This window comes from Drosophila nasuta, chromosome 3, assembly GCF_023558535.2.
Source record: "Drosophila nasuta strain 15112-1781.00 chromosome 3, ASM2355853v1, whole genome shotgun sequence".
Taxonomy (NCBI): domain Eukaryota; kingdom Metazoa; phylum Arthropoda; class Insecta; order Diptera; family Drosophilidae; genus Drosophila; species Drosophila nasuta.
In genome coordinates, this window is record NC_083457.1 from 14,560,903 (window position 1) to 14,585,175 (window position 24,273).

At 46.0% G+C, this 24,273-nt stretch overlaps 9 protein-coding genes across 10 annotated transcripts; 5 read left to right on the plus strand and 4 right to left on the minus strand.

The window, feature by feature from the left end:
• Nucleotides 1–49: 49 nt before the first annotated feature.
• LOC132788460 (protein virilizer) lies at nt 50–6,204 on the plus strand. The gene is made up of 6 exons (XM_060795890.1): nt 50–327; nt 411–1,105; nt 1,163–2,784; nt 2,843–4,820; nt 4,882–5,958; nt 6,024–6,204. The coding sequence occupies exons 1-6, from the start codon at nt 262–264 to the stop codon at nt 6,202–6,204; spliced, it is 5,619 nt and encodes a 1,872-aa protein (XP_060651873.1). The 5' UTR covers nt 50–261.
• A 46-nt stretch (nt 6,205–6,250) lies between these two features.
• Nucleotides 6,251–7,071, minus strand: LOC132788470 (5-formyltetrahydrofolate cyclo-ligase). Its single transcript, XM_060795903.1, has 3 exons — nt 6,937–7,071; nt 6,622–6,877; nt 6,251–6,568 (listed from the first exon to the last, which is right to left on the minus strand). Exons 1-3 carry the CDS (start codon nt 7,051–7,053, stop codon nt 6,333–6,335), a joined length of 609 nt encoding a protein of 202 aa, XP_060651886.1. The 5' UTR covers nt 7,054–7,071; the 3' UTR covers nt 6,251–6,332.
• Nucleotides 7,072–7,383: 312 nt separating this feature from the next.
• Nucleotides 7,384–7,987, minus strand: LOC132788478 (ATPase inhibitor A, mitochondrial). Its single transcript, XM_060795913.1, has 3 exons — nt 7,833–7,987; nt 7,586–7,724; nt 7,384–7,519 (listed from the first exon to the last, which is right to left on the minus strand). Exons 1-3 carry the CDS (start codon nt 7,880–7,882, stop codon nt 7,454–7,456), a joined length of 255 nt encoding a protein of 84 aa, XP_060651896.1. The 5' UTR covers nt 7,883–7,987; the 3' UTR covers nt 7,384–7,453.
• A 51-nt stretch (nt 7,988–8,038) lies between these two features.
• Nucleotides 8,039–8,790, minus strand: LOC132788471 (uncharacterized). Its single transcript, XM_060795904.1, has 3 exons — nt 8,681–8,790; nt 8,321–8,612; nt 8,039–8,263 (listed from the first exon to the last, which is right to left on the minus strand). The coding sequence occupies exons 1-3, from the start codon at nt 8,731–8,733 to the stop codon at nt 8,195–8,197; spliced, it is 414 nt and encodes a 137-aa protein (XP_060651887.1). The 5' UTR covers nt 8,734–8,790; the 3' UTR covers nt 8,039–8,194.
• A 34-nt stretch (nt 8,791–8,824) lies between these two features.
• Nucleotides 8,825–10,147, plus strand: LOC132788468 (uncharacterized). Of its 2 annotated transcripts, none has more exons than XM_060795899.1 (2): nt 8,825–8,924; nt 9,018–10,147. In XM_060795899.1, the coding sequence occupies exon 2, from the start codon at nt 9,215–9,217 to the stop codon at nt 10,004–10,006; it is 792 nt and encodes a 263-aa protein (XP_060651882.1). In that variant the 5' UTR covers nt 8,825–8,924; nt 9,018–9,214; the 3' UTR covers nt 10,007–10,147. The 2 variants fall into 2 exon arrangements, with proteins under 2 accessions (XP_060651882.1, XP_060651884.1); XM_060795901.1 differs by having other exon boundaries at nt 8,833–8,924; nt 9,022–10,147.
• Nucleotides 10,148–10,346: 199 nt separating this feature from the next.
• Nucleotides 10,347–15,824, plus strand: LOC132788461 (uncharacterized). Its single transcript, XM_060795891.1, has 2 exons — nt 10,347–13,626; nt 13,686–15,824. Exons 1-2 carry the CDS (start codon nt 10,690–10,692, stop codon nt 14,925–14,927), a joined length of 4,179 nt encoding a protein of 1,392 aa, XP_060651874.1. The 5' UTR covers nt 10,347–10,689; the 3' UTR covers nt 14,928–15,824.
• An 833-nt stretch (nt 15,825–16,657) lies between these two features.
• LOC132788463 (esterase B1) lies at nt 16,658–18,962 on the plus strand. Its single transcript, XM_060795893.1, has 4 exons — nt 16,658–16,990; nt 17,056–17,181; nt 17,238–17,464; nt 17,520–18,962. Exons 1-4 carry the CDS (start codon nt 16,922–16,924, stop codon nt 18,796–18,798), a joined length of 1,701 nt encoding a protein of 566 aa, XP_060651876.1. The 5' UTR covers nt 16,658–16,921; the 3' UTR covers nt 18,799–18,962.
• A 228-nt stretch (nt 18,963–19,190) lies between these two features.
• LOC132788469 (charged multivesicular body protein 6-A) lies at nt 19,191–20,024 on the plus strand. The gene is made up of 3 exons (XM_060795902.1): nt 19,191–19,319; nt 19,387–19,496; nt 19,556–20,024. Exons 1-3 carry the CDS (start codon nt 19,245–19,247, stop codon nt 20,022–20,024), a joined length of 654 nt encoding a protein of 217 aa, XP_060651885.1. The 5' UTR covers nt 19,191–19,244.
• A 119-nt stretch (nt 20,025–20,143) lies between these two features.
• Nucleotides 20,144–24,272, minus strand: LOC132788462 (cilia- and flagella-associated protein 57). The gene is made up of 4 exons (XM_060795892.1): nt 23,854–24,272; nt 22,872–23,797; nt 22,339–22,508; nt 20,144–22,279 (listed from the first exon to the last, which is right to left on the minus strand). The coding sequence occupies exons 1-4, from the start codon at nt 24,117–24,119 to the stop codon at nt 20,144–20,146; spliced, it is 3,498 nt and encodes a 1,165-aa protein (XP_060651875.1). The 5' UTR covers nt 24,120–24,272.
• Between the last annotated feature and the right edge of the window lies 1 nt (nt 24,273).

Consider the following 24,273-nt stretch of genomic DNA (forward strand, 5'->3'; position numbering starts at 1 on the left):
ACTAAATTAGTTCCTGTTAGATATGCACTTGTTGTTTTGACTTAGGCAGTGTACTACTTTTAGTAATGGCAACGCCGCTAGTCTGTTTGCTGGCATCGCTGTTTACCTACTTGTTAACATAATGCAACAACGGTCACACTAAGCAAATTCTTACAAAAATTGCCGACGGACGCTTGTTTATTTGTTAAAGTAAATTTACTTAATATAAGAAAAGTACATTCGTTCTTACAACTCTGCTGTAAAATATTGTGTTAAGCCAAAATGGCCGACGCCGACGATGGAGCTGAGCTATTGTTCTTTGACACGTTCTCGCACGAAGAAGTTACTGTAAGTGCACAATTTGCATTTTCACAGAGTTAAATACACATGTAAAATTAATTATTGTATTTCCATTTGTTTGACATTAAAAGGACATCAATCTGGACTTGGTGCAGTTCCCCAAACCGGTGTTTATAACACAAGTGCGCATTATTCCCCTTGGCGCCCGAGTGCAAGCGGATTTTCCAGGTGGCGTCCGTCTGGGCGCCACGAATCCCTCGAAATTCGACCTGGAATTCTTTGTAAATGATTTAGGCATGCCGGGCGCATCGGCGTTCGAGATTTTGGGCTTACTGCGCTACAATCAGAACGACTGCATACATCTGGACTGTTCGCAGGAGAAGATTCCCACCGATGGTCTTGTCCTGCGTGGCTGGTACAGTGCAATAACCCTCGCTGTCTACGGCGTTCTGACGAATTCGGTAACGGAGCCTATTGCAAGCCCAACACTTCCATGCGAACCGGCCATCGTAGGTCCCGAGATGTGCAATCTAAGCGGCGAAGCTGCGCATAATGCTCTGCTGCCCGACGATGGATTGAAAGATGGCTGGTCTGAGCCTAATGAGATGCTTGTGACGACGGCGCACAAGGCCAGCGTTAGTGTGAGCGACTACGAGCACGATGACATCGAGTACGGCATGTCACGTGATCACTACCATCAGCATGCGGACGAGGAGCAGCGAGAATTGCGTCGCCTTCGACGTTCTACGCATTCCACGGATCATTCACCGCCGCCACTTCGCACGCACACACATTCGGAAAGCAACGATAGGGAATACCTGCGATGGTAATATAGAAAATATTGCTAATATAAGCATTCATTAATCTTTCTCATTTATGGTAGCTCTCGAGACAAGGCTCCGCGAGATTGGTCGCGTTCGCCAGAGTACTCGAGTCACCGTTCACGGCGCAAGCGATCGGAACGCTCACGCTCTGATGCCGACGAGCACAAGTGGCCACGCACGCCACCCGTATCCATTGATTCGCCCACCAGACCTCGTTCACCGGATACCATGGATTATGATGACGACGACACTCGTTCGCATTATAAGCTGCAGAGTTCGCATACCTACCGACGATCCTCAGAGTCGCTGCCACGTGAACGCGAGGAGGAGGAACGTGAACGCGAACGGGAACGTTCCGATACACCACAAGAACAATTTGAGCCCATATTGAGTGATGACGAGATTATAGGCGATGACGAGGAAGACGAGGACGATGGCGTCGACGCAGCTGCTGCAGCGGAATATGAAAGAGAGCTTGAGGCAGCAGCAGCTGCAGCGCCGCCAGCTATAGACGCCTTCGAGCCATGGCAGCGTCCTTTGTTGAACTACAAAGGCGATTTACAGGCGCACTTCAGCAAAGAGCTGGATACACTGCGACTGCTCTTCAAAAAACTATCACTGCAGATTCGTTGGGACAATGTGAGCGCATTCAATGAGGAGCACGGTGGCGTGACTGTCGATGAACGTGAGCAGTTTGTCTACCTTGGCGAGCAGTTAAACAATCAGCTGGGCTACTTGACGCAACACTACAAGCGACGTAACTTCGTGTTGCAACAGTTCTTCAAAAACGATGAATCCCATCTGCGACAGGCTGCCAATGTGCTGCAGATAGCACTAAGCTTCCAAGCGGCCTGCATGCAACCTCAGCCCGCTTTTAAGATACGACACATTAAACTAGGAGCTCGCATGGCCGAGTTGCTATGCAATTATGAGCCACTGTTCAAAGATCTTCTGGAGCAGCACAACTTTGATCCATTCGCAGCTATCTTTAGTCTGTATCATGAACCCTACATGGCTCTATCGATAAAACTGCAGCTGCTGAAAGCTGTGTACTCCATGCTGGATACTCAGGCGGGCATTAAACACTTTCTGGCCGAAAAAACCAAAGGCTATCAGCAGATAGTCGAATCAATAAAGACAGCTAAGTTGACCCGCACCAAATACGCTCTGCAGGCCATCATCAAGAAACTGCATCTCTACGAGGCATTGGAGAGTGTGAGAAAGAGTTGCACTCAGCTCTTTGTGCGTAAGATGGAACGACAGCCGCAGGAAGTGTATCAACAAATAGAGTTTGCCTTTGAGATGCTTATGGATGCTTTGTTGGCCAATCAGTTAAGTTTTCAGCAACCGCGTCGCTTTCTGCCCGTCTCCAAGAAGTTTGAACTGGTCACTGATCCCAGTGCACAGCGCAGCTTTGCCAATGCGCTGCAAGCGTACTTCTCACAGCTTTCACTGGCGGAATCGCTGCTGCTAATCTTAAGCAATTCGAAGGAATTGCCAGCCACAACATTCCTGTGCACATTGGATCTAATGCATGCCATGCTCAAGTCGCATGTGGGCATCGATTACTTTGTGGATGATGCTTTTGAAGTGACGCAACTCATAGTCGCTATACTGCTCGGACTGGACGAGGTGCCCAGAGATCCCAGCCATAACACAAGCATGGAACAGGCACAGGAAGGTGAGTAGAGACGGAATTAATTAGCTATCAAATTGTAATTTGATTTCCTTCTAAGCAGTTAAGAAAGAAGAGACGGATAAGCCGATGGATACCTCAGATGGCTCGGTAAAGGAAGGTGAAGAAAAGTCTGATGTCTCAACTGTAGCCATCGATGTGGCTGTGCAAACCGAATCAAATCCCGTATTTGCGGGCAATGTCTTCCAGCAAATTGGACGTATTCTGCGTCCCGTTTTGCCACGTTTGGCTCGCCTGGGTATTGAATTGGCCTACAAAGTGGAGACGCGTTACCATCTGGATGCTATTGTGTACACGGCAGCAGCACCAGAATATGACACCATCAAACTGGCCACGCATATGCATGCTCTCTATTCACAAACCTGCGATCCCGCTGGACGTCAGCATACCATTGAGGTGCTGGGATTGAACAATAATCTCAAGATATTCATGGACCTCATCAAGAAGGAGCAGCGTCTGCAATCGCAGCGTCAATTGAGCTCTCCGGGCACCAAGTACAAGAGTCCCGTGCTTAGCTATGCCGTCGACATGGTCGACGCATGTGTCCGTTATTGTGAACAGCTTGATTATCTCATTGAGCATGGCGCTGTCATCCTGGAGCTGGCCAAGAATCATGAAACCTTTGAGCCCTCAGTGTCGGCTGTGTTGCAGGAGATGTATGTGTACATGAAACCTTTGGAAGCCATCAATGTGTTCATCTACGATGACATAATGCCGCTAGTGGAAGTAATTGGACGCTCTCTCGATTATTTGACCACATTTCCAGGTGATTTAATCATGGCTCTGCGCATACTACGTTATCTGGTTACCACCAAGGCAACGCCGCCGCCCGGCATTAAGCAATCTAAGCGCCTGGGCACCGAGGAGCTGAAGCACCGCTTTGTTGCACTTCAACTATATGCAGCGGATGGTGTGCAGCTGATGATTCAGATCATGGAGCGTCTCTGCACCTATTTCGAGCAACCAGGCATGCATTCACCTGCCCTGATGACCATACAGGGCGTGCACTGCTGTCAGATCATGTTACCCACGCTGCAGATACTTCGCGAACTGCTTTCCTATGCCATACTGTGTCGCGATGGCACCTACAAGGACTTGACGGCTATCGATCATCTCGTAAAAGTTTATTTCCTGCTCTACTATTATCCCACCCGCTGTCAAGCTGGCGCGGAGGTCGAACAATGCAAACTGGAGGTGGTGCAAACACTTCTGGCTTATACACAGCCTCACGAGCAGGACGAGGAGTCGTTGCACAAATCGCTGTGGACACAAATGGTGCGCGAGGTGCTCAAGAACATTGATGGTCCCGCTAATTTTATACCCGGTCTAAAGTTGTTGGCAGAACTCTTGCCGCTCCCGCTGCCCATGGCACAGCCATTGTGCGACCAACTGAAGGCACAGCACAAGCAACGTCTGATCACAGAGCGCAAACTATGGTCCGCTCATCTTCATCCACAGAGCGGACAGATTGCTAAACTGGTCGAGGCGTTGGCCCCATCGAGTTTTCCGCAACTTTCCGAGTTATTGCAGCGTGTTTGCATGCAACTATCAGATCTGGCGCCGAATATGACACTACTCATTGCCAAGACGATTATGGAACTCTTGGTTACTGAGTATCAGACTGCCAACTGCATGCCCACCACAAATCTAGAGCGACTGCTGCGTTTCTCTACGCGTTTATGCGCTTTTGCGCCACTGAAGAGCTCCATGTTGTCCATACTATCGGGCAAATTCTGGGAACTTTTTCAATCGCTATTGTCACTGAATGAGTTCAACGAAACCGTGTCCAATTGCCAGGAGGCAGTGCATCGCATACTGGATAGTTTTCTCGATTCGGGTATCTCATTAATCTCGCATAAGTCAACAGCACAGCCAGCGCTCAATTTGTCAGCCGCTTTGCCACCCAAAGAGTTGATACCACGCATCATCGATGCGGTGTTTAGCAATCTGGCCAGCGTGGAGGTAACACACGGCATATCCATTCTGGCAGTGCGCAATCTCGTCATACTCACTGAGCATGAGTAAGTTGCAACTTCCCATTTGCTTGTAATGGTCTACTGATTCTTCTTTTTTGCATTTCAGCTTCACATTTTATCACCTGGCGCAATTGTTGAAACAGAAGATTAGTGAGTTTCAGGCCTGGATGGAGCGTGTTATACTGCACAACGAGACGGTCGAGTTCAATGCAAACATTGAATCATTGATACTACTTCTGCGCTCGTTGACACAAATTGAGCCACCCACAACCATGTCATCAATGCCACATCGCACGCTCAAACTAGGCGCAACAGAACTTGCGCAGCTGCTCGAGTTCCAAGATGTAGAGCTGGACAAACCGCCCGTCTTGCAGCGCATACTCAAAGTGCTGGAGAAGCACAAGGCGGTGGCCAATGAAGCTGCCGTTTGTGACTTAAAACAACTCATTATGCTCTACGCTTCCAAGCAGGAGCAGGAAACGCCAGCAGCCGCTGCGCCAGTCGCAGATGCACCTGTCGAAGGCGAGGCAAATGCAGCGGGCAGCATCAATGCTGCTGTCACTGGGCCACTCAATGTGGAGCCATATCTGCCACAAGCGGAGGGCATTGTCACTCAGTACGAGGCACGTCCCATTTTCACACGCTTCTGCGCAACAGCTGAAAACGCACAGCTTACTGCACGATACTGGTTAGAGCCGCTGCCCATTGAGGTTATTGAGGATATGAATGAGCCGCTTTATGAGCGCATTGCCTGCGACTTGACCGATTTGGCCAATGCTTGCCTGAATCCCGATCTGAATCTCACGGGCGACTGCAAGCGCGTATTGCATCTGTCGGGTTCACCGCAATCCAATCGCGAAATGACACCCACAGCGCCCTGTTTCCGCACACGACGTGTTGAAGTGGAGCCCGCTACAGGGAGACCAGAGAAGAAAATGTTTGTGTCTGCAGTACGTGGACGCGGATTTGCACGGCCGCCGCCATCGCGAGGCGACTTGTTCCGCTCCAGGCCGCCAAATACATCGCGACCCCCTTCGCTGCATGTGGACGATTTCCTGGCACTGGAGACATGCGGTGCACAGCCCACTGGGCCAACGGGCTACAACAAAATACCTTCAATGCTGCGAGGTTCTCGTGTGGGACGCAATCGCGGCTCACGCATCTCAGCGGCAGCCGCATACAGGTAAGAACATGAAATTTGTTATACCAAAGAATTGTTAATCACTGAAGTCAATGTTGAATTTGCAGGCAAAAGAAGCTGATGCGTATTGGTTCGCCTTCCAGCTGGTCAGAGTCGACTGGCACACCATATCGATCTAGCAATGCCGAGTCGCACTTCAGCAGCAGCGAGTCCCACTACTCATCGCCACATTACAGCGGTCGATCGCGTGGTCGTGGACTGCGTTCCAGGCCCCCCTACTTGCGTTAGGATCATCAGCAAGAGCATCTACTCCCAGGCAGCCGCATCTCCTAGGCACGCGCATTTAGAAATGTGTATTGTTTATATATTTACTATATTCGATTTATATAAAATTTTGTACGTAATGTGATTAAAACTTAAGAATTCTCTGTAACAACAAATTGCAAACGCACATCATGATCATCCATGGGCAGCTCCTCACTGCCAACGATCTGTTCGTTGAGTGCCAACGCCATAATGATGGTCTTCTTGTGTGGATACTTGTCGGCATGTTGCGCCAAGTATTTGTCATAGTAGCCCATACCGTGACCCAGACGATCGCCGTTGCGTGTAAATGCCACGCCGGGCACAATGAAGAGATCAATGCCATGGCCTGAAATACTTAGCTTAGTAAAGTGCTGACTATAGCTATATAATCTAGCTTACCATTTGTCATGGCATCCTCGCGTGCCTCCTTAAAGTCTGGCTGCTTAATGTTCCACTTGGTCAGTGGCAAGTTCTCGTATTCGTTCATGTCACGCAGTCGCACCATTTTCATTTTGCTGCCCTGATAGCTAGGCACAAAGACCAGCTTCTCCAGGCGAAACATCTCACAGATGATGGCAGTGGTGTCCAGCTCATCGCTGGTGCTCAAATAAATGCTGACACGTTGCGCCTGACGGAATGCCTCATTCTGCAGCACCTGTCAAGCCAAAAGATCAGCTGCTTAGCTGGATTTAAAGACATTATTTCTAGGCTTACCTTTGCGGTCACTGCTTGGGATTGTTGCTGGCGTGCTTCAGGTGTTATGCAACTGAGCAGCTGCTTCATGCGCTTCCTCAGCGCAACTTTCAGGCTGTTTTGTATGGAGGCCGCCATCGGAATGCACACTCTTGTCTTAACCGGTGATAACTGTTTTTAATTTGCTTTCCAATTCAGCCTCTAGGCAGATTTTGTTTAATCAGCACCGCTCTCTTTGCGCTTATCAGTCTCGACAACAAACATTCGCTATCAATTATCAACGACAGCTGACTCTCACCGCAAATTCGTAAACAACAAATGACAGAACTTAAAAGTCAATGTTGATCTCTCCCCCATGAATTAGGTTTCAATAGTTTTCAGTTCTTTTACTTTTATTTTTTATAATTTGTAATCAATTTCGTTAGTAACCACATGAAGTCGTCAGCTGTTTGCTGTTGACATTCACAAGGCAAGTCTTTTTTTGTTTGTTTACCCATAAAAAACACATCTACAGAAACTAAATTGCTGTTGGTTAATCTTATTTCTTGTTGGCATCTGGTTTGGTGTCTGTCTTGGTCTTGAGGTTCTTTAGCTGCTCCTTTTGCTGCGATTATAAACACGTATTTAAAGGATGTCTTTTATAAATCAGTATTTATTTAAGTCGGATTACCTGCTTGTAGAAGAACTCTTCTTCGCGTGCTGCTTCCATTTTGCCGAAAGAGCCTCCAGCTTCGCGAATGGATCCACCACCGCCACCGCCTTTGCCTGCTCCACTTCCCAGTTCACCGACATGCGACATTCTTAGTTGTCTGCAAATTAAATATAATTAGGGCACCGTTTTATTTATATGCAATCTTATGCAATGTTGCAGTCGAAAAGACGTCAAAGTTTCTGGCACTTTTCACTATGGAACTTACTCGATTTGCTTTGGATTTAGACGTTGACTAATGCGACGCAATGTAAACATGTTGATTTATATACCGGTAATTAATATACTATATATTTTTTAACTATATATAGCGAGTTATTTGTGCGCTGTATTTCGAGCTAATGTGAAATTAGCATCTTCTTCCTTCAATGAGTATGCGCGGGGATGCCAACTTGTTACAGAATCGAAAAACGATTTTAACGGTCTAGATGCAATTTATTTCATTTTGATAACAACTTGGTGTTTTTTGCGTGTGTTCACAACGTGTATACCTTAGGCGTATATGTATGTGCAAAAAGAAAAACGAATTTCGTAAAACAAATTATGCATTTCAATGTCATTTGTTGCAAGTCAAGCGTCATCGCCAGTGTTATCATGGATTTTTGCACGATTCATCATAATTTTTAAGCACTCAGTATTCTAATTTAGTAATAATTAATTAACACAAGAAAAGCATAGAATACAAACCATAATCACCTCATTTAAAAAGAAGGCTTCTTCGTGAACATCCTTGTATTTGTTGAGACATGTAGTATTGTAGAGGGCATCATGATCCAGTGTCTTCTGGTACTCCTCCCATTTGCGCATGTAGTCGGCATTCTTTGAGCTTTCAATATGCTTGCGTATATTGCACATAAGTCCCTGATTAATTGAGCTAAAATATTCTTCTTCTTTTATGCCGCCTTGCAATTTTCCCAATCCTCCTCCCAAAAATAGGACATTAGGTAAGCTACTCTTTGACTCCGAGTAGCATCTATTGGAGCATAGTCTTCAAATGCAAAGGAAGTGGAGTAAAGAGAGAGACGGAATACCGTTATGAAAATTTAAATAACTTACGCGTAATTTGGATAAAAAGCTTGTGTACGCTGAAAAAAACGAGCTAGAAACATTTTACTTATTTTCAGTATTTATTTGATTGTTTGATGCGATATCGAAAACTTTCTGGCTGTGAACGAAGTGTGAAAACACATTGAAATTTATTTGAAAGTTAGGCAAAGGTAGAACAAGTTTCAAATTTTATAAAATGAAAGCAGCAACAAAAAACATCACAGAACTCCGCGAAAAGTACATCCCGGTATCGGTAAGTAACTATTTAAGACAACATTTATTGTCGCATAAATTAACATAATTATTTGCTTTCATTGAAATTGGCAAATGCGTCCGTTCGAAAAAGACAGTCAATTCTTGGTAACAAAAGGACGACGCAAAACGAAAACGAAACTGGCGGCACCCAAATCGAAATCAGCGGCTGCGCTCATCAAACGCAAGAACCGCAATGCCAAAAGGAGACAACACAACGATACTATCGATAGTCTGTGCAAGGAGCCCTGCCAATTTGTTCCAGTGCGTCGCAAACCTCTAGGGGAATACATGAATCTCGGTGTATCGATGCCGATATCGATGCAAATGCAAGGGTCAATGTCGATGCCATCGTCACCGTCTCCTTCTATACAGGGCATGCGAATGAGCTATGCGGCCGCTGTTCAGACTGGTGCAGGTGTAAAGGTTATGATATCCCCTCGTCTCAATAAAGCAAACGCATCCAGCAAATCAGTTGTTCAACAGCCGAATAAAGGGAGCAAAACAAACAACAAGATAACCGTTGACACAAAGTTTCGGATATTTGATGAGCAGCCCACTAAGCCACATATTGTCCGCGTTGATACCAAATTGTATCGATCCGATGGTGACCAAAGGTTAAGAATGAAGAACTACTCCTCCAAAACGAAAAAGCCAAACAATAAATCGCCCTTGAAAGCAACGTCAAGTACTGCAAATACTCGCAACGATGTTGATATCAAGGCGCTTAAATTGCAACTCAAACGACTGGCATGCAGTAATGCTGCAGGTTCTGCAACCGTTGTATTTAAGGGCAATTCATTATGTGATAAGCAGGCGCAGAGGAGCATTGCAAATAATAGCAATAATAATGAGTCACCAGCATTCGCCGATTCTGTCAGCTATTTCAGCTTTCACCAGCAGCGATTGCAAAGGATTATCGATAAGCAAGACGTTTGTGCAATATGCTTGCAATCGCCGGAGGCTATGAGGGTACCACAATTTGAAGACAAGCATTTTAAAAATCTGGAGGAAGCTGCACTTTTGGCACAAAATCGCACAATGCTACGCTTGTGGATGAACTCTGATCTACTGATAAGCTAGTATATCTATTTCACATACATAAATTTTTAAAAGTTAAATTAGCTATATTGTGTGTTCTAAGTTATATATTCCTGTCGAAAACAAAATTCACATTGAAATGATGCGGCCAAAATAAAATTGGCTCGCTAACGCAATGATCAATTTAATAGTCTTTATTCATATGAACCTGCTAGAAAGTTTACATACATACATTCGATTTCCAATTAGATTGATTTTAAAATGCAACGGTCTTATCGAAATAGGACTGCCAACGTATTTTTCCTTTAAGTATATTTTAAGTATAAATACCAACTACAGCTGGAGGTATTTATACACATATCGATATGTGTATTTTGTGTATGTATATTGCCCTGGTCACACTAGTTGTGTTTAGGTTGATTATTTTCCTTTTTTTTGGTTGAGTCGCGTGAAAAACGTAATTGAATTGCAATGCTCATTTAGTTAATCAAACAGCAAGTGGCCAAAGTGCAAGCCAATAATGTTAACCGTTTGACGGCATTACACCAACTGCATGGCAGCGTTTGTCTAGCCAAAACAGCAGCAACGCAGCCGAGCAAAGTGAAGGGCGAGCGAGCAGGCGAGCGTGAGAGCGAGAGAGACTGAGGGAGCAAACGAGCAGTGCGAGCGAGTGAGCGAGCGAGCGGAGTGGAGCGCGTTTTGTGTGTGTTTTGTGTGTGTATATAATGGACAAGTTAAAAAACAACAACAAAGAACATGCAGTTATTGCATCAATTGAGTGCCCCTATACAAACGCTGCTGATGTCGATGTGGACGTGGAGAGCAACAAGAGCACGCCCACTCCATATTATACACCCCTGGACTATCTGCAGACCTCCTTTGAGTTTCCCTCGCCCACCACAACAACTAATGAGGCAGCGCTGCCACGAGGAGGAGGCGGTGGTGGTGTCGGAGGAGGAGGAGTAGTCGATGAGGATGCCCAACAATATACACCGAAACAATTTACAATTGCCAATCCAAAGCAACAACAACAGCAGCAGCATCAACACCAATCCCCTTTGCCGCAATCACCGACGACGCTGAATCGTAAATTCAAACGCTTCTCATTGTACGATCGACGGTCCTGCTCGCCACAACAGGACACGGGACGTACCTTCTTTGCCAACAAAGAGAACACAATACCAAAAAAGAGTGGCACCGATCACGAGAACGATCATGATCGCGAACGCGATCGCGACAGTTTGTATTTATCGAAAAGCGAACATAACTCACCCACAATCCTTTATAGAGACGAGAGCTCGACAACGACAACAACAACCTCAACAACAACACCGAATCTCCTTAACAATGATTCCAGCAGCCGCCTTAGCTATTCGCCCAAACTTCTGGCCTCCATCAACAATCTGAATCTGAATCATTCACTCGCCGGATCGCCGCTTAACATTATCAATTCGGCTGGCTATAAGAATGGCAATTTCTTTCGTTTTCCCGAAATCGATCGTGTGGTGCAGGATGTAGTAACTGTAGCGCCGCCAGCAGCTGCCAACGTAGCCACTATTGAAGAGCCTGACAATCAACAACAGCAAGCACACGATGCCGCTGCAGTCGTGCAACAGGAGGCGGGGCGAAAGAATCGAAAGAATAAAAACAATCTCACCATACGCATCACCGATGTGCAGCTGGCAGCCAACAAGGGTGGCCACTCCATGCAGCAGCCATCGCCATCTCCATCATCGCTGGCCAAACCCAAAACTCCCACCATTAAGAGCACCAAGGAGAAGGCACGATCTCTGGACTCGGCGGCCAACGAGACAGAATTGTCGATTGTGGTGCACCACATAAATGAATCTCATGACATCTCCACGCCCTGCAGCAGCAGCAGCAGCGGTCATGTCAGTCAGGGCAATATGCTCATCCAACCAACCGCATCCAGTCTCTTTTCCACCTCTCTGTCCAGGCTGGACACACAACAATCGTTGCACAGTCGCCGCACCAGCGTGCGTCGTCGGTCGCCGGGCGTGAATAACAGCGATTATTTGATGTATCATCGCAAGGATGAATTGAAATCGGCGTCCAGCGTTGATAGCGGCGGCAGCAGCAGTAGTAAATTTTCCCTGGGTGCCAATTTGGCTCCACGCAGCGCCCACAAATTGAATCCTTTGTTGCACTCGTCGAGCACCAATCTGAAGACGCTGCCCGAGTGTCTGACGCTGGTGGAGTTTACGCCCAGCACCAGTGTGGAGTCGCCGTTTAAGCAAAAGTCCATGGACCTGCCGGGCAGCCAGGGAATGCAGGCCAAGAGCATGGCAAGCTCGATGAATCTGCTGCAACGTCGCGGCTCGAATCATAGTCTCACCTTGAATCTGCACAGTTCGTGTGGCAATCTGATGAACAGCGGGCTGAGTGTGTCCAACTACAGTTTGGGATCGGTGAGCAACTCGAAATCCAGTTGCAATCTGGAGCAGCAGCAACAACAGTTGCTGCAGCAGCAGCCACACAATCAATTAACTGTCGCTGCGGGCAGCGCGCAGTGCACGCGTCAAGGATTATTTAGACGTCGTGGCTCCAATCACAGCATCACGCTAAAGAGTCACACCACGAATTCGTGTGGTGAGCTTAACTCCATGTCCAACAATCAGACGCCCAAGCGTGGCCTGCTCGAGCGACGCGGCAGCAATCAGAGTCTTACTCTCAACATGAGCGGCCAAATCATGGTAGGCGGCCAGGAGCAGTTGCAGCTGCAGCAACTGCAGTTGGAGCAACCGAAGCTAACGGTGTGTAGCTGCGGCGCAGCAGCTGGCGCCCAGGCGCCGCATCAACGCAAGTTCTTTAGCACCGAGAATCTGAACAGCAATCGTGGCAGCAGCAGTTCACAGTATTTGGACTTCAACAGCAAGCAACCGTTGTGCTTCGGCTCCGCATCCGATTTGCAGCCAAGCGAACCTTTGAAACTGAAGTCACCAGCTGGCCATGCGGATACGGGTGTTGTCTTGTGCAGTTGCAGTTGTGCCACAGGCGTGGTGGGCGGTGCTGGCGTCGCTGGTGGCATACGCAACATTATGACTCGGCCGCTGTCGCCGCAGACAACCAGCGAGGAGTTTAAGAGCTATTTGGCCAGCATACAGATGTTGCAGAGTGCCTCGAATCCACTCAATCAATTCGATCTGATCAAACTGAATCATGTCTTCGATCACAGCTACAAGGCGAACCTGGAACAGCCGCCAGTGTTGGTGTTGGGACGTGGTGAAGGCGGCACGCCCACAAATCAATTGCCACCCACCTCGGAGGATAGCGAATTGCTGGCCATGTATCAGGCGGTGGTGAAAAGCATTGTCACCTCGCTGCCGCAGCTGGAAGGGGACGAACAGAAGCGCATCTTTCGTGATCTGCACAAGGAGTTTTGGGATCTGCCGCCCAATCATCAGGAGAAGCCGATGGTATTTGGTTCGCAGACAAAGAATCGCTATAAAACGATATTGCCCAACGAGCATTCGCGTGTGCTTCTCGAGAGCGAGGCCACCGAGCTGTTGAATCTCAAGCAGCAGCATCAACAGAGCGGCCTTATGCCGCCGCAATCGCTTCAAGGAAGTGGCGAGGAGCTGAGCAAGGCGGCGCTATTGGCCAACGAAGATTTGCCCTACATAAATGCCAATTACATTAAGGTGAGCTTACATCGAATATAACTATTAAATGTGGATTTAAATAACACATCTCTTTGCAGGGCCCAGACTATGTGTCCAAGTGCTATGTGGCCTCGCAAGGTCCCTTGCCCAACACAATCTTCGAGTTCTGGCTTATGGTCTATCAGAATACACAGCGTTATATTCGTCGCTGCTTGGACGGCGGCAGCAGTCCGCATATGGACAAATCGCACATCTTGCAGCAGTACTATCAAAAGATCGTAATGCTCACCAATTTCACGGAGAGCAATCGCAACAAGTGTGCCGTTTACTTTCCCATCGAGGTGAATGAACTATTCGCCGTGGCCGCTAAGGGCGAGGTGTTTGAGATCAGCGCGTTGGCACGTGATTACTTTGACCCGCATTTGTTGCCCGCATCAGCAACAACGACAGAGAGTGCTGTGGCGTTGGGTGAACTGCAGGCGGATCGTGAGCAAAGCACACGCTGGCACATTTCCGTGGACTCGACAAAGGTGACTCTGAACGAGACGTTGCGTCGCACACTGCCACCGGATGGCAGTTTCTTTTTAGTCAAGAATGTGGGCATTGTGAGACGCAATGGTTACTCGGTGCGAAAGTTGGTGCTGCTGTACTGCATCAATGTGCCAGAGAGTGCTGGCCGATTGGAGTATTATTTGCAAAAGATTTGCTGCTATCACTATTGGTATCCCGATTGGCCGGATCATCATTCGCCGCGCGATATCAATACGCTGCTGGACACCTGTTTGCATGTGCTCAATTTGGGCAAATGCGAATCGGAGTTCGACAACTACGATGAGATGCGTAGCACGTGTAATGCACATTTGATGGCCCAGCGTTTGGACATTTACAAGCAGGATATTTTCAATGCTGTGCAACCGTTGCCCATCATTCATTGCTCTGCGGGCATTGGACGCACCGGCTGCTTTACGGCCATCATGAATGCTGTGCGTCAGCTGCGACAATCGCTGGCATATTCGTTGACGGGAATGCTGAGCAAAACGCTGACCATGGCGGACATGACGGAGGCACGAGAGGCTACACAGAATGCCGCCGATGCGGATACGGAGAGCAGTTTTAGCTGCAACACAATATTGCACATACGACACATTGTGGAGCAGACGGAGGGTGTCAGTTTTGATAAGCTGCCAAAGATGCCAGACATCTTTGTGGACATTTTGGGCATTGTATGCAATCTGCGACTGCAACGCGGTGGCATGGTACAAAATTCCGAGCAGTACGAGCTGATACATCGAGCCGTTTGTCTCTATTTGAAGCGCACTTTGGCGCTACGACGTTTTTAGATTATAGTGAAAAAGAAAAACAAAAAAAAACGGAAACGATGATGACGAGGATGAAGAAGAACAAAACACCAATTTACTATTTGTAAAAGAATTTTGTGACCCTTATTTTAAAAGCAACCAAGCAAACCAAGAACAACAACTCGATGATAATTATGCTGGAGGAATCGCAAGCAACCATAACAAAAATTAAAAAAAAAAAAAATACAAAAAAAAATGAACAATGCAAAACCATGGCTAAAAGAGTCTCGAACATAAATACTTATATATATATATACATAAATAATATAGATATGGCATACTTTGTAGACGAAGACGAAATTGTTCTCAATGTTTGCTATATACTTATTACCTATTACTACAGTTTAAATATGATGATTATTATTATTATTATGATTATGATTATTATTACTATTATAAATGTTTATTAAGTGTTTGAATGTATGTATGTTCAATGTGTGTGCATGTATGTATGTACATAAGTGTAAATGTTTCCAATTTTTTGGTGTGAACAACAAAACCTATGCTTAAACAAGAAACTACAACTAAAGTTAATTAACATTATTATTACCTTATCTAATGTGCTGGCCCTTTGGCGACGCACAACAAACGACAAAACCACAACAACAAAATCAAACAAACAACAATGACAACAACGGTGAGTTTGCATCTGTTTGAAACCGATCGAAGCTCAAACCTTTTTTAAGTTGTTTCGGGGCTTGCCTCGTTTCTAACTGACTAAAACACCAATTCTTTCGGATTTCAAAACTGCCAGCTCGACCGTTGTTGTTGATGATGCCGAACCTCGATAGTTACAGCAAAAAACGTTAGCTCTTTCATGACAAAAACAAGCAAAAAAAAAAACCACAAACAAATTATATTGAAAACATAAATATTGAATTCGAAACTTGTATTAATGTTTATGCAATGGAACTAGTCAAATAAAACTTAGAAACATTTTAAATGTAACTATAAATGTGTAATCGAATGTGTTTCATTTTGGGTCACGCCAAGAAGATAATGGGTGCTTTATAAACTGAAAGAAACAAGTAAAAAATCTTAAGTACCGATCATATATCTTGATCGAAAGGAGTACTGTCACTCACTCACCCCTTCCTTTACCTACATTTATCTGTTAAATTTTTCAGCTACTATTAGTTATCATACCCTATAAAAATAAATAAATACAAATTCTACAAATATCCTTGAACTAATCTAATGCTCAGGCTATAGCGAAAGTGCTGAGTTGTCGTGAGCTCAGCAAATCGGCGCAGACGTCTAAAGATTGCACTACAAATAATAAAATCAGATAGGAAATGAAAAAACTTTAATGCCGAAGATTTAATGCTCTACCCTGCCAGAGATTTACCCTCTCTATATGAATTTTATTTTCAAATATTTCTTTCATTACTATAAATAAATGTTGATAAATTACCTCAGATTCCATGAATGCGAAGTTATTCTTAATTAGATTAAAAAGTTGAATATGTATTAGTTTTTATTAGAAAAAAATTTAATTTAAGTTTTAGCGTTCAATATTTTTTTATTTAAAGTTAAATGATAACTCTTAACTAAAAATATAAATACCAAAAAAAATAAAACATTCTCAAGTCCTCTCTACATATCTTAGCAAAAATAAAATGAAATATACAGTCACTGATAGAAACGCAGCAGTTTATCGTGCAATGATCATTCAAAAATATTTCCCAATAAATTAAATTATTGAGGCACAACGTTCTACATGTTGTTCCACATAATGAGAATACTCAGCTTGTAGGGTAATCAGCTACACGATAAGTTTGTTTACACCACAAAATTAAGATGTGCATGAAAAACACCCAGCGCCTATTGATGGGTTAACGAAACAGCTGATTTTGCGTTTACATTTTAGAGGCAGACGACGCAAGTCTAAAGTTCATGTTAAAAAGCTGGTTTGTCTTCAGCACTCATTAATTGGACATTGTTACTGCTTAGACGTACACTCAGTCACAACAATAATGTGGCTAAACTTTGGTCAACTTCGTGGACGTTCTCATAAGTTCATCAGACTGTACAGCAACATGAAGGTAATCGGTTCATTAGCAGAACTCAATTGTGATTATTTTACGCTGATAAAATAAACTGTTTGCAGGTGAAAGTGCCAGTGAAGCAAGGTGTTGTTGTGGGCGAGCAGTACCAGTTGCCCAATGGACGCCAATACGAACGATTCTTGGGTGTTCCCTATGCTCAGCCACCACTTGGAGAGTTGCGCTACCGGGTGAGATTTATAGAATTTCGAGAGCATTTAAAATGTTAATCTTTGACTTCTCCCAGAGCCCTGTGCCGCTAGAGCGTTTCACTGAGCCCGAGCTGGATTGCAGCAAGGAACGCGATGTGTCACATCAACGTGATCCATTCACCCAAGAGGTTATTGGCTCCGAAAACTGTTTGTTCCTCAATGTCTACGCACCCAAAAGCAGCTCCCAGTCTAAGACGCCGCTGCCTGTGATGGTGTGGATTCATGGCGGTGGCTTCTGGTTTGGCAGCGGCAACAGCGACTAGTGAGTGCAAGAATTTATTCAAATACCAGAGCTATTGTTAACTCTTACCTTACAGCACTTTCCCGTCTCAGCTGATGCAGGAGGAGATCATTGTGGTGACGCTGAATTATCGTCTGGGCGCTTTGGGTTTTCTCAGTCTGCCTGGAGCTGGCATCCATGGCAATGCTGGTCTGAAGGATCAGCGTCTAGCGCTGCAATGGATCCAGCAGAACATTGCCAACTTCAATGGCGATCCACAGAATGTGACGCTCTTTGGCGAAAGTGCTGGCGCGGCTTCAGTGCATCTGCACACGTATGCGGCCCATGCCAACCAGCTGTTCCACAAGGCCATCATGCAAAGCGGAACCGGCAATATGGAGTGGGTCTTCCAAAAGCAGAGCGAATACAAAGCACGCAGATTAGCCGAATTGCTGCAGGGCAAGAACATCGAAGGGGATCAACAACTATTGAAGTTTCTGCAGTCGGAGCAAGTGACTCCCAATGGCATTTTATCTAGGACATTGAATGTGTTGACACCCGACGAGCGGCGTCGGGAATTACCGTTGGCCTTCAAGCCCGTAGTGGAAGACGAAAGCAGTCCAGATAGCTTCATTACCAGCAACATTCTCGATTTGATGCATCAAAAAGAGCGATTGCAGGGCATGCCCACAATGATGGGCTACAACTCAGCTGAAGGCATTGCAATGCTGGTAAATGCTAGGCGTAAAATGGAACTCTATGATGAGGATCTGGCACGCGTTGTACCGCGCAATCTTGTCGAGAAACCCGAAGCACCTGAGGCACTGGAAGCCGCCAACGATATACGTCAATTCTACTTCAATGGACAAGCTTTGACTAAGGAGCGTCTCAACAATCTGGTCGATGTCTTCACTGACTATCACTTCAACATTGATCTGCAGCACGCGGCAGAGATTCATGCCAGTTGCCAGAGCACTGCTCCATTGTACTTCTATCGCTTCGATTACGTGGGTCAGCGCAATATGTACAAAGTGATGTTCCAGGCACAGAAGCTGAACGGCGCTTCACATGCGGATGAGCTGTTCTATCTCTTCCAAATGGCCAATGATGAGACACCGACGAGTCAAGAGGATGCCCAATTCTCTGAGCAGTTATGTCGCTTATGGGCGAATTTCGCACGTCATGGGAAACCTCTGGACAGCTGGACACCCGTCTCCAAGCCGAATACTAACGAACCATTTCAGTTGGATTGTCTGCTTATTGATCGGGAATGCAAGATGCAGCGCAACCCGGATGCTGATCGCATGGAATTCTGGCGCAGCATGTACAAGAAATACAAATCGGATTGCTATGAAGCATTGCGAGCAAAGCTCTAATTATAATGGTCCAAAACTTGCCAAGACTTTATCAACCAGTTACACAGAAGGCCTTAAAATAACTTGCAATAAAACATCAAATTTATTTATGTATATATAAATAGGTTTATTTGCAATACTCTTAAGCTAAAAAAATGTTTGTAGGTACTTTAAATAAAAAATTTATTAAATTATAAATTAGTTTTAAAAATGTTAAACAAATTGAAGTAATACATTTACTTTTATATAAGCAATAAAAGAGATTTCCGTTAATAATAACACTTTTCGGTGACAGCATTTTTCCTTCACTCTGTTAACAGCTTAGAATAGACTGTTACTTAACAGCGCCAAATGAACCGGTTGAACCACATCCCACCCTGTTCATTGTAGAAATGACTCATTTTCTGCGAATGCTTAGCATATTTTGAAAGTCAAGTTGCGGTCACACTGGACGTAAGTAACTCCAAATGGGTGCGTTGTTTGGAAAATCAAGTAAAAAAACGGCTCCAAGCCGAATTACGGAGCAGGACAAAGCCGTACTGGTAGGTGGAACTTTACCCAAGCCATAGCGGAATAATGTTAATAAGCTAATACCCTCATAAACTGTAGCAACTGAAGCAACAGCGGGACCGACTGAAGCAGTATCAAAAACGCATTGAGCTGCAGCTAGAGAATGACAGACAACTGGCCAAGAAGTGTCTACAGCAGGGCCGCAAAGAGTGAGTAGCTTACATAATAAGATGCGTGATCTTAGCTTACTTAATAATTCCACTTTTAGTCGGGCCAAGCTGTTACTCCGCAAGAAGAAGTACCAGGAAAGTTTGCTGACAAATGCTGATAAGCAGCTTGAGAACCTGGAAAAATTGGCCGCCGATCTCGAGTTTGCCCAGGTGGAGATGAAGGTGCTGGATGGCCTGAAGCAAGGCAATGCAGCGCTGAAAAAGGTGCACGACATGCTCGACATCAACGAGGTGGAAAAGATCATGGACGAGACCCGCGAAGGAATCGAAAAGCAGCAAGAAATCGATGCCATATTGACGGATGTGTTGACCACAGAGGACGAGGAAGACGTACTCGCCGAGCTGGATGCCCTCGAGGCCGAGGAGCAAGCTGTGAACTTGCCCAGCGTGCCAAGCGAAGAGTTGCCAGCGGCAGCTGAAGAGGAAGCCGATGAAGAGGAAAAGGAGCAAACCAAAGCAACGAAAACAGCGTCAAGCAACGCAAAGAAAGTGCTTGTCGAGGCCTAAAACTAACTAATCTTAATGCTTTATGTATGTATGTATATGTATCCTGTGTATATAAGTCCGATATTTTTTATAAGAGCATTTGCTGAACAGAGCTTTTGAAATCTCTCACAAAACTACAACTAGAACTTATTTCCCTTCGATGTCTTCCGCAAGTCCTCCTTTACTCGAGCACGCAGCCCCTTGTTCTCCTCGCGCATCTTCTCCACCTCATCAAGTAGCACAACGTTCTCGCGGAAGAGCTTGTCGTACTTCTTCTGTACACTTTTGTCCTCTGCCACCAGTTTATATCTGGCCAAAACATTCTCAATCTGTTTGCGCTGTCGCAGAAACTCATCACGCACCTCGGCATCGAGGGTGACGAAACGCTTCAGCTCATCATCACTGGCATGCTTGTGGAACAGCTGCTTCACGGCCTTCTTCAGACCCTCCGAGGTGTTGACCTCCCCAGCCACATAATAAATATCCGTGCAGATGGCTGTGAGGCATTCCCTGGCCGCCTTGGCGCGATGTCGCTCGGTACGCAACTCGCTCACATTACTCAGGTACTTGTCACGCATCTCCTTGAGCTGTAGCTCCAGTTGAATGTTATTCTGATTAAGACCCTCAAGTTCGTGCTCCATTTCGATGATGTGCTTGCGTTTGTCGTTGATCTGGAACTCGCGTGGCTCTATCTGCGCCTTGAGCTCGGCTATCTTGTGATTGAGCACCTGCTTGTACTTGTCCAGCTCTTGGTTCTTGTGCAGCAGCTCTTGGATACGCTTCTCTTTCGCTCCAATAGCATAATCACGATCGGAGATGTCCTTCTGCAGATCCTCGACGTTGCGCAGCTGCTTGGCCATCTTCTGCTGCGACTTGATGTGCTCCTCCTTCAGAGTTTCGACCTCCTCCAGCAGATTCTCAATCTCACGACTCTGCGATTCGTATTTCTTTTGCAGCACACCCGCCTTGCCGCGCCACATCTGCGTTTCGTTTCGTTCGGTGGTCAGTTTATTTTCGTATTCGGTTTGCGTGGCAATCATATTACGATCGTTCTCCATTTCCACCTCCTGGCAATACTTGATGAATTCATCCTTCTTGTCCTGCATCTCCTTCATCAGTTCACGTATGAGATCCTTGCGTTCATCTAGCTGCTTCTTGTAATCGTTCTCCAGCGCCTCAATGGTGTCCTGCAGCGTGCCCGTCGAGTTCTTTAGCTTCTCCTCGTAGCTCTCGCGCAGCTCCAGCATGTTCTCGCGCAGATTCGTGAACTTCTGGTACTCGATGAGCATGCGCTCCGAATATTGATTGGCTAGTACATCCATCTGTCCACGGTGCTCCTGCTTGATGTCGGTAATCTGGAATGTGATCAGATTCATTTCCTCTGTATGCCGCGACACAATCTCGTTGTTCAGCTCCTTGAGCTCCTCGAGTGCACTGCAATAGCTCCGATGCACCTCCTGTAACTGCTGGCCATCGAAGATCTCGTTCTGACTCAGCTGATACTGGAACTCCTCCGCCTGCTGCTTGAGTCGCAGCTCCAGATTCGTAATCTGTTCGATTTTATCGCTGAGCTGTGTGCGTGGTATCAACACCTCTTGGCTCTTCATCAGATCCTGATCCATAGGCGCCAGCTTCTCCTCAATATTCTCCATGGACCACACTGCCACAGTACCACGCTTGGAGATTGCCACCAGCATGGAGCCATCGTAGGTGAATCGCAGTTTATTCACTGGTCCATCAAAGAAGCGGAAATTGGTAAACGTTCCTCCGCCAGCTTCCAAAAAGGGCAACTGCATATTGAACAAGCCGCCCTCATGATCCGCTATGAACATAATGAGATCGGACCGTGCCAGGCATAGATCCGAGACGGAACCCTTGTTGCGCGATGGCAGCGCAATCTCGCGCTGTAGTGTCGAGTGCTGGAATTCGCGTATGGTGCCGTGATTGGTGCCAGCAAAGATGGTCAGGGGTTCATTGAAACTGCAGCAGATCGTCACGTATTCGGTGCCCTTTTGGACAATTTCCTGAAGTCGTGCACCCGTCTCAATGTCCCACTGATAGATGGCACCCTCGGCGCCTCCCGAGATTAGATACTTATCCGTCTTTGTCCAGGCCACCGAGAGCACGGTACCATTGTGTCCCTTTAGGTGGATGATAACCTCCAGATTGTACACCGAAGTAACTGCAATATTGTTGTCATAGGCAGCGGCCATGAGATGCCCCAGATTCGAGTAGCGCACATCGTTGCAGTGCGGGAAGTTGTAAGTCTTAACAATCTGTGGGAAAGAGAGGGATGAATTAAGTTGGACTATAATTGTTGAGAGCTGAATCTCACGTTTAACTCATCCATGAAGATCTGTGTGATGCGCAGCTGATCGGAGAAACCAATAGCTGCCATTAAACCTGTTGAATTCAGCTCTACAATGTTCACATCCACTTGGAACTTGCGGACCAGCTCCACTTTGGCTGTTTCATAGTTCCAAATGCGTATCGTCTGATCTCGCGCTGAAAGTAAGACCGAGAAAAGTTACGAGATTATCTTTAAAAATTTTGAAGATAAGGTAAGAAAATTTTTTCTTGAATAACTCCTGAATAGAAAATTATTTCTAATAAACTCTTAATTTATAATCGGTTCTTTGAAATTATTCTGAATACAATCATACATTATATTCTCTTACTTTTTTTAAGGAAGTCTGGACAAAACCAACTTAAAATGTATATAGAACAATGTTTTCTTAAACTTTAACCTTAAGTATCAGAGATCTATTTCAGACGGACATCAGACAGATAGGTCAAGAACCGGTAGTTAAGAATACTGTATATACTTAGAAGATCTCTAGGCAACGCCTAGAAAGAAAGCTTACATACAGGCCGTCATGATGATGGGTTTCCAGGCGCACACAGATAAATCCACAACTTCGCCAATGTGAATCATGACGCCGAGTGGCTCAAATTTCAATTGTTTCGTCTTCAGGGTCTCCGGCACAATGAGAATGCCAACATAGATCTGAGCATGGGAACAAGTGACAATAACCGTCTCCTGCTTGTGGTCGATGGCCAGATTGGTGATCTGATAGAGCGGCTCTGCATACAATGTGATGGGCACAGTAAGCACCGTTTTGCGCTCGAATTTGAACTTCGAAACACGCTCGAAGACAAACACCTTATTGAAAATTATGTAGGCAAAGCCGCGAGCAAACGCCGTCATGCAGAGTACCCGCAAATCGGGCAGGGATAACTGTTGGGTGTGGACGAAACGCTGATCGAGTGCCTCGCGTTCCTTGTCGAACATCTCCTGGTCCATCAGCAGGTCAACTGTTTCGGCCACGGAGGCCTTCTGGCTAAGCTTCTGCTCACCATTCTCCACCAGGATCAATTGATCGTGATCGGTGCCCACCATGAGCAGATCCATAGACAGAAAAGCCATCGATGTAACACGATATGTGACCTTTAAATTGTTGCTAATGGTGAATCCTCGTTCTGACTTGCTCATCAGCAGCAAAGTGCGATCCCCAGCCACAGCAAGGAAGCTACAATCGCTGGGATTGCCAGCGATGCACTCGGCACCGCCATGGGAACCCGGCACTGTGGCACGACCCTCAATCACAGTGCTCGTCTTGTCCAGCACTAGCATAAAGATCATCTCATTAGGAGGCTTGGTAACCAAGGCGACAGAACGGGAATCGTTAGTAAAGATGATTTGTTGGATCTCCGCATTGCGATGATTGCCGGGCAGCTCTAGATGACGACGCTTCTTCAACGTGGACAGCTCATAAATAGATATATACCGGCCACTGTGGAAATAACGACATAATAACTGGTAAACCAAGAGCAACCATCGCCATCTTACTTTTTGGAGTGTCGCTCCAACACAGCCATAAGCTTGCGATGCGAACTAAGCGCAATAATCTCAGGTCTGGTGTCCTCCGGGAAGCGCAGGAAGCGCTGCTTGTTGGTCACAAAGTCGTGGAAGGCCAACACACCCTCCACGGGATACATGACCTCCTTGTTCAGATTGAATTGTATGTTACCAACAACGTCCGTGCGCAGGCCATAGATGAGACGGGGTCGGATTACCACCGAGTTAACCAGCGAAGGTCTCTTTTGGTCCTCCATCGCGTATAGAAAATATATATAGATTTGTATTTAATTGATGTGTGCTTGTGGTGCAATTTGTAAATGGAAGAAAGATGCCGCGTCCTAAGCTCTCGTAGCACATTCAACTAATTTCGATCAAACAACGAAGGAATTGTTTGGGAGCCCTGACAGC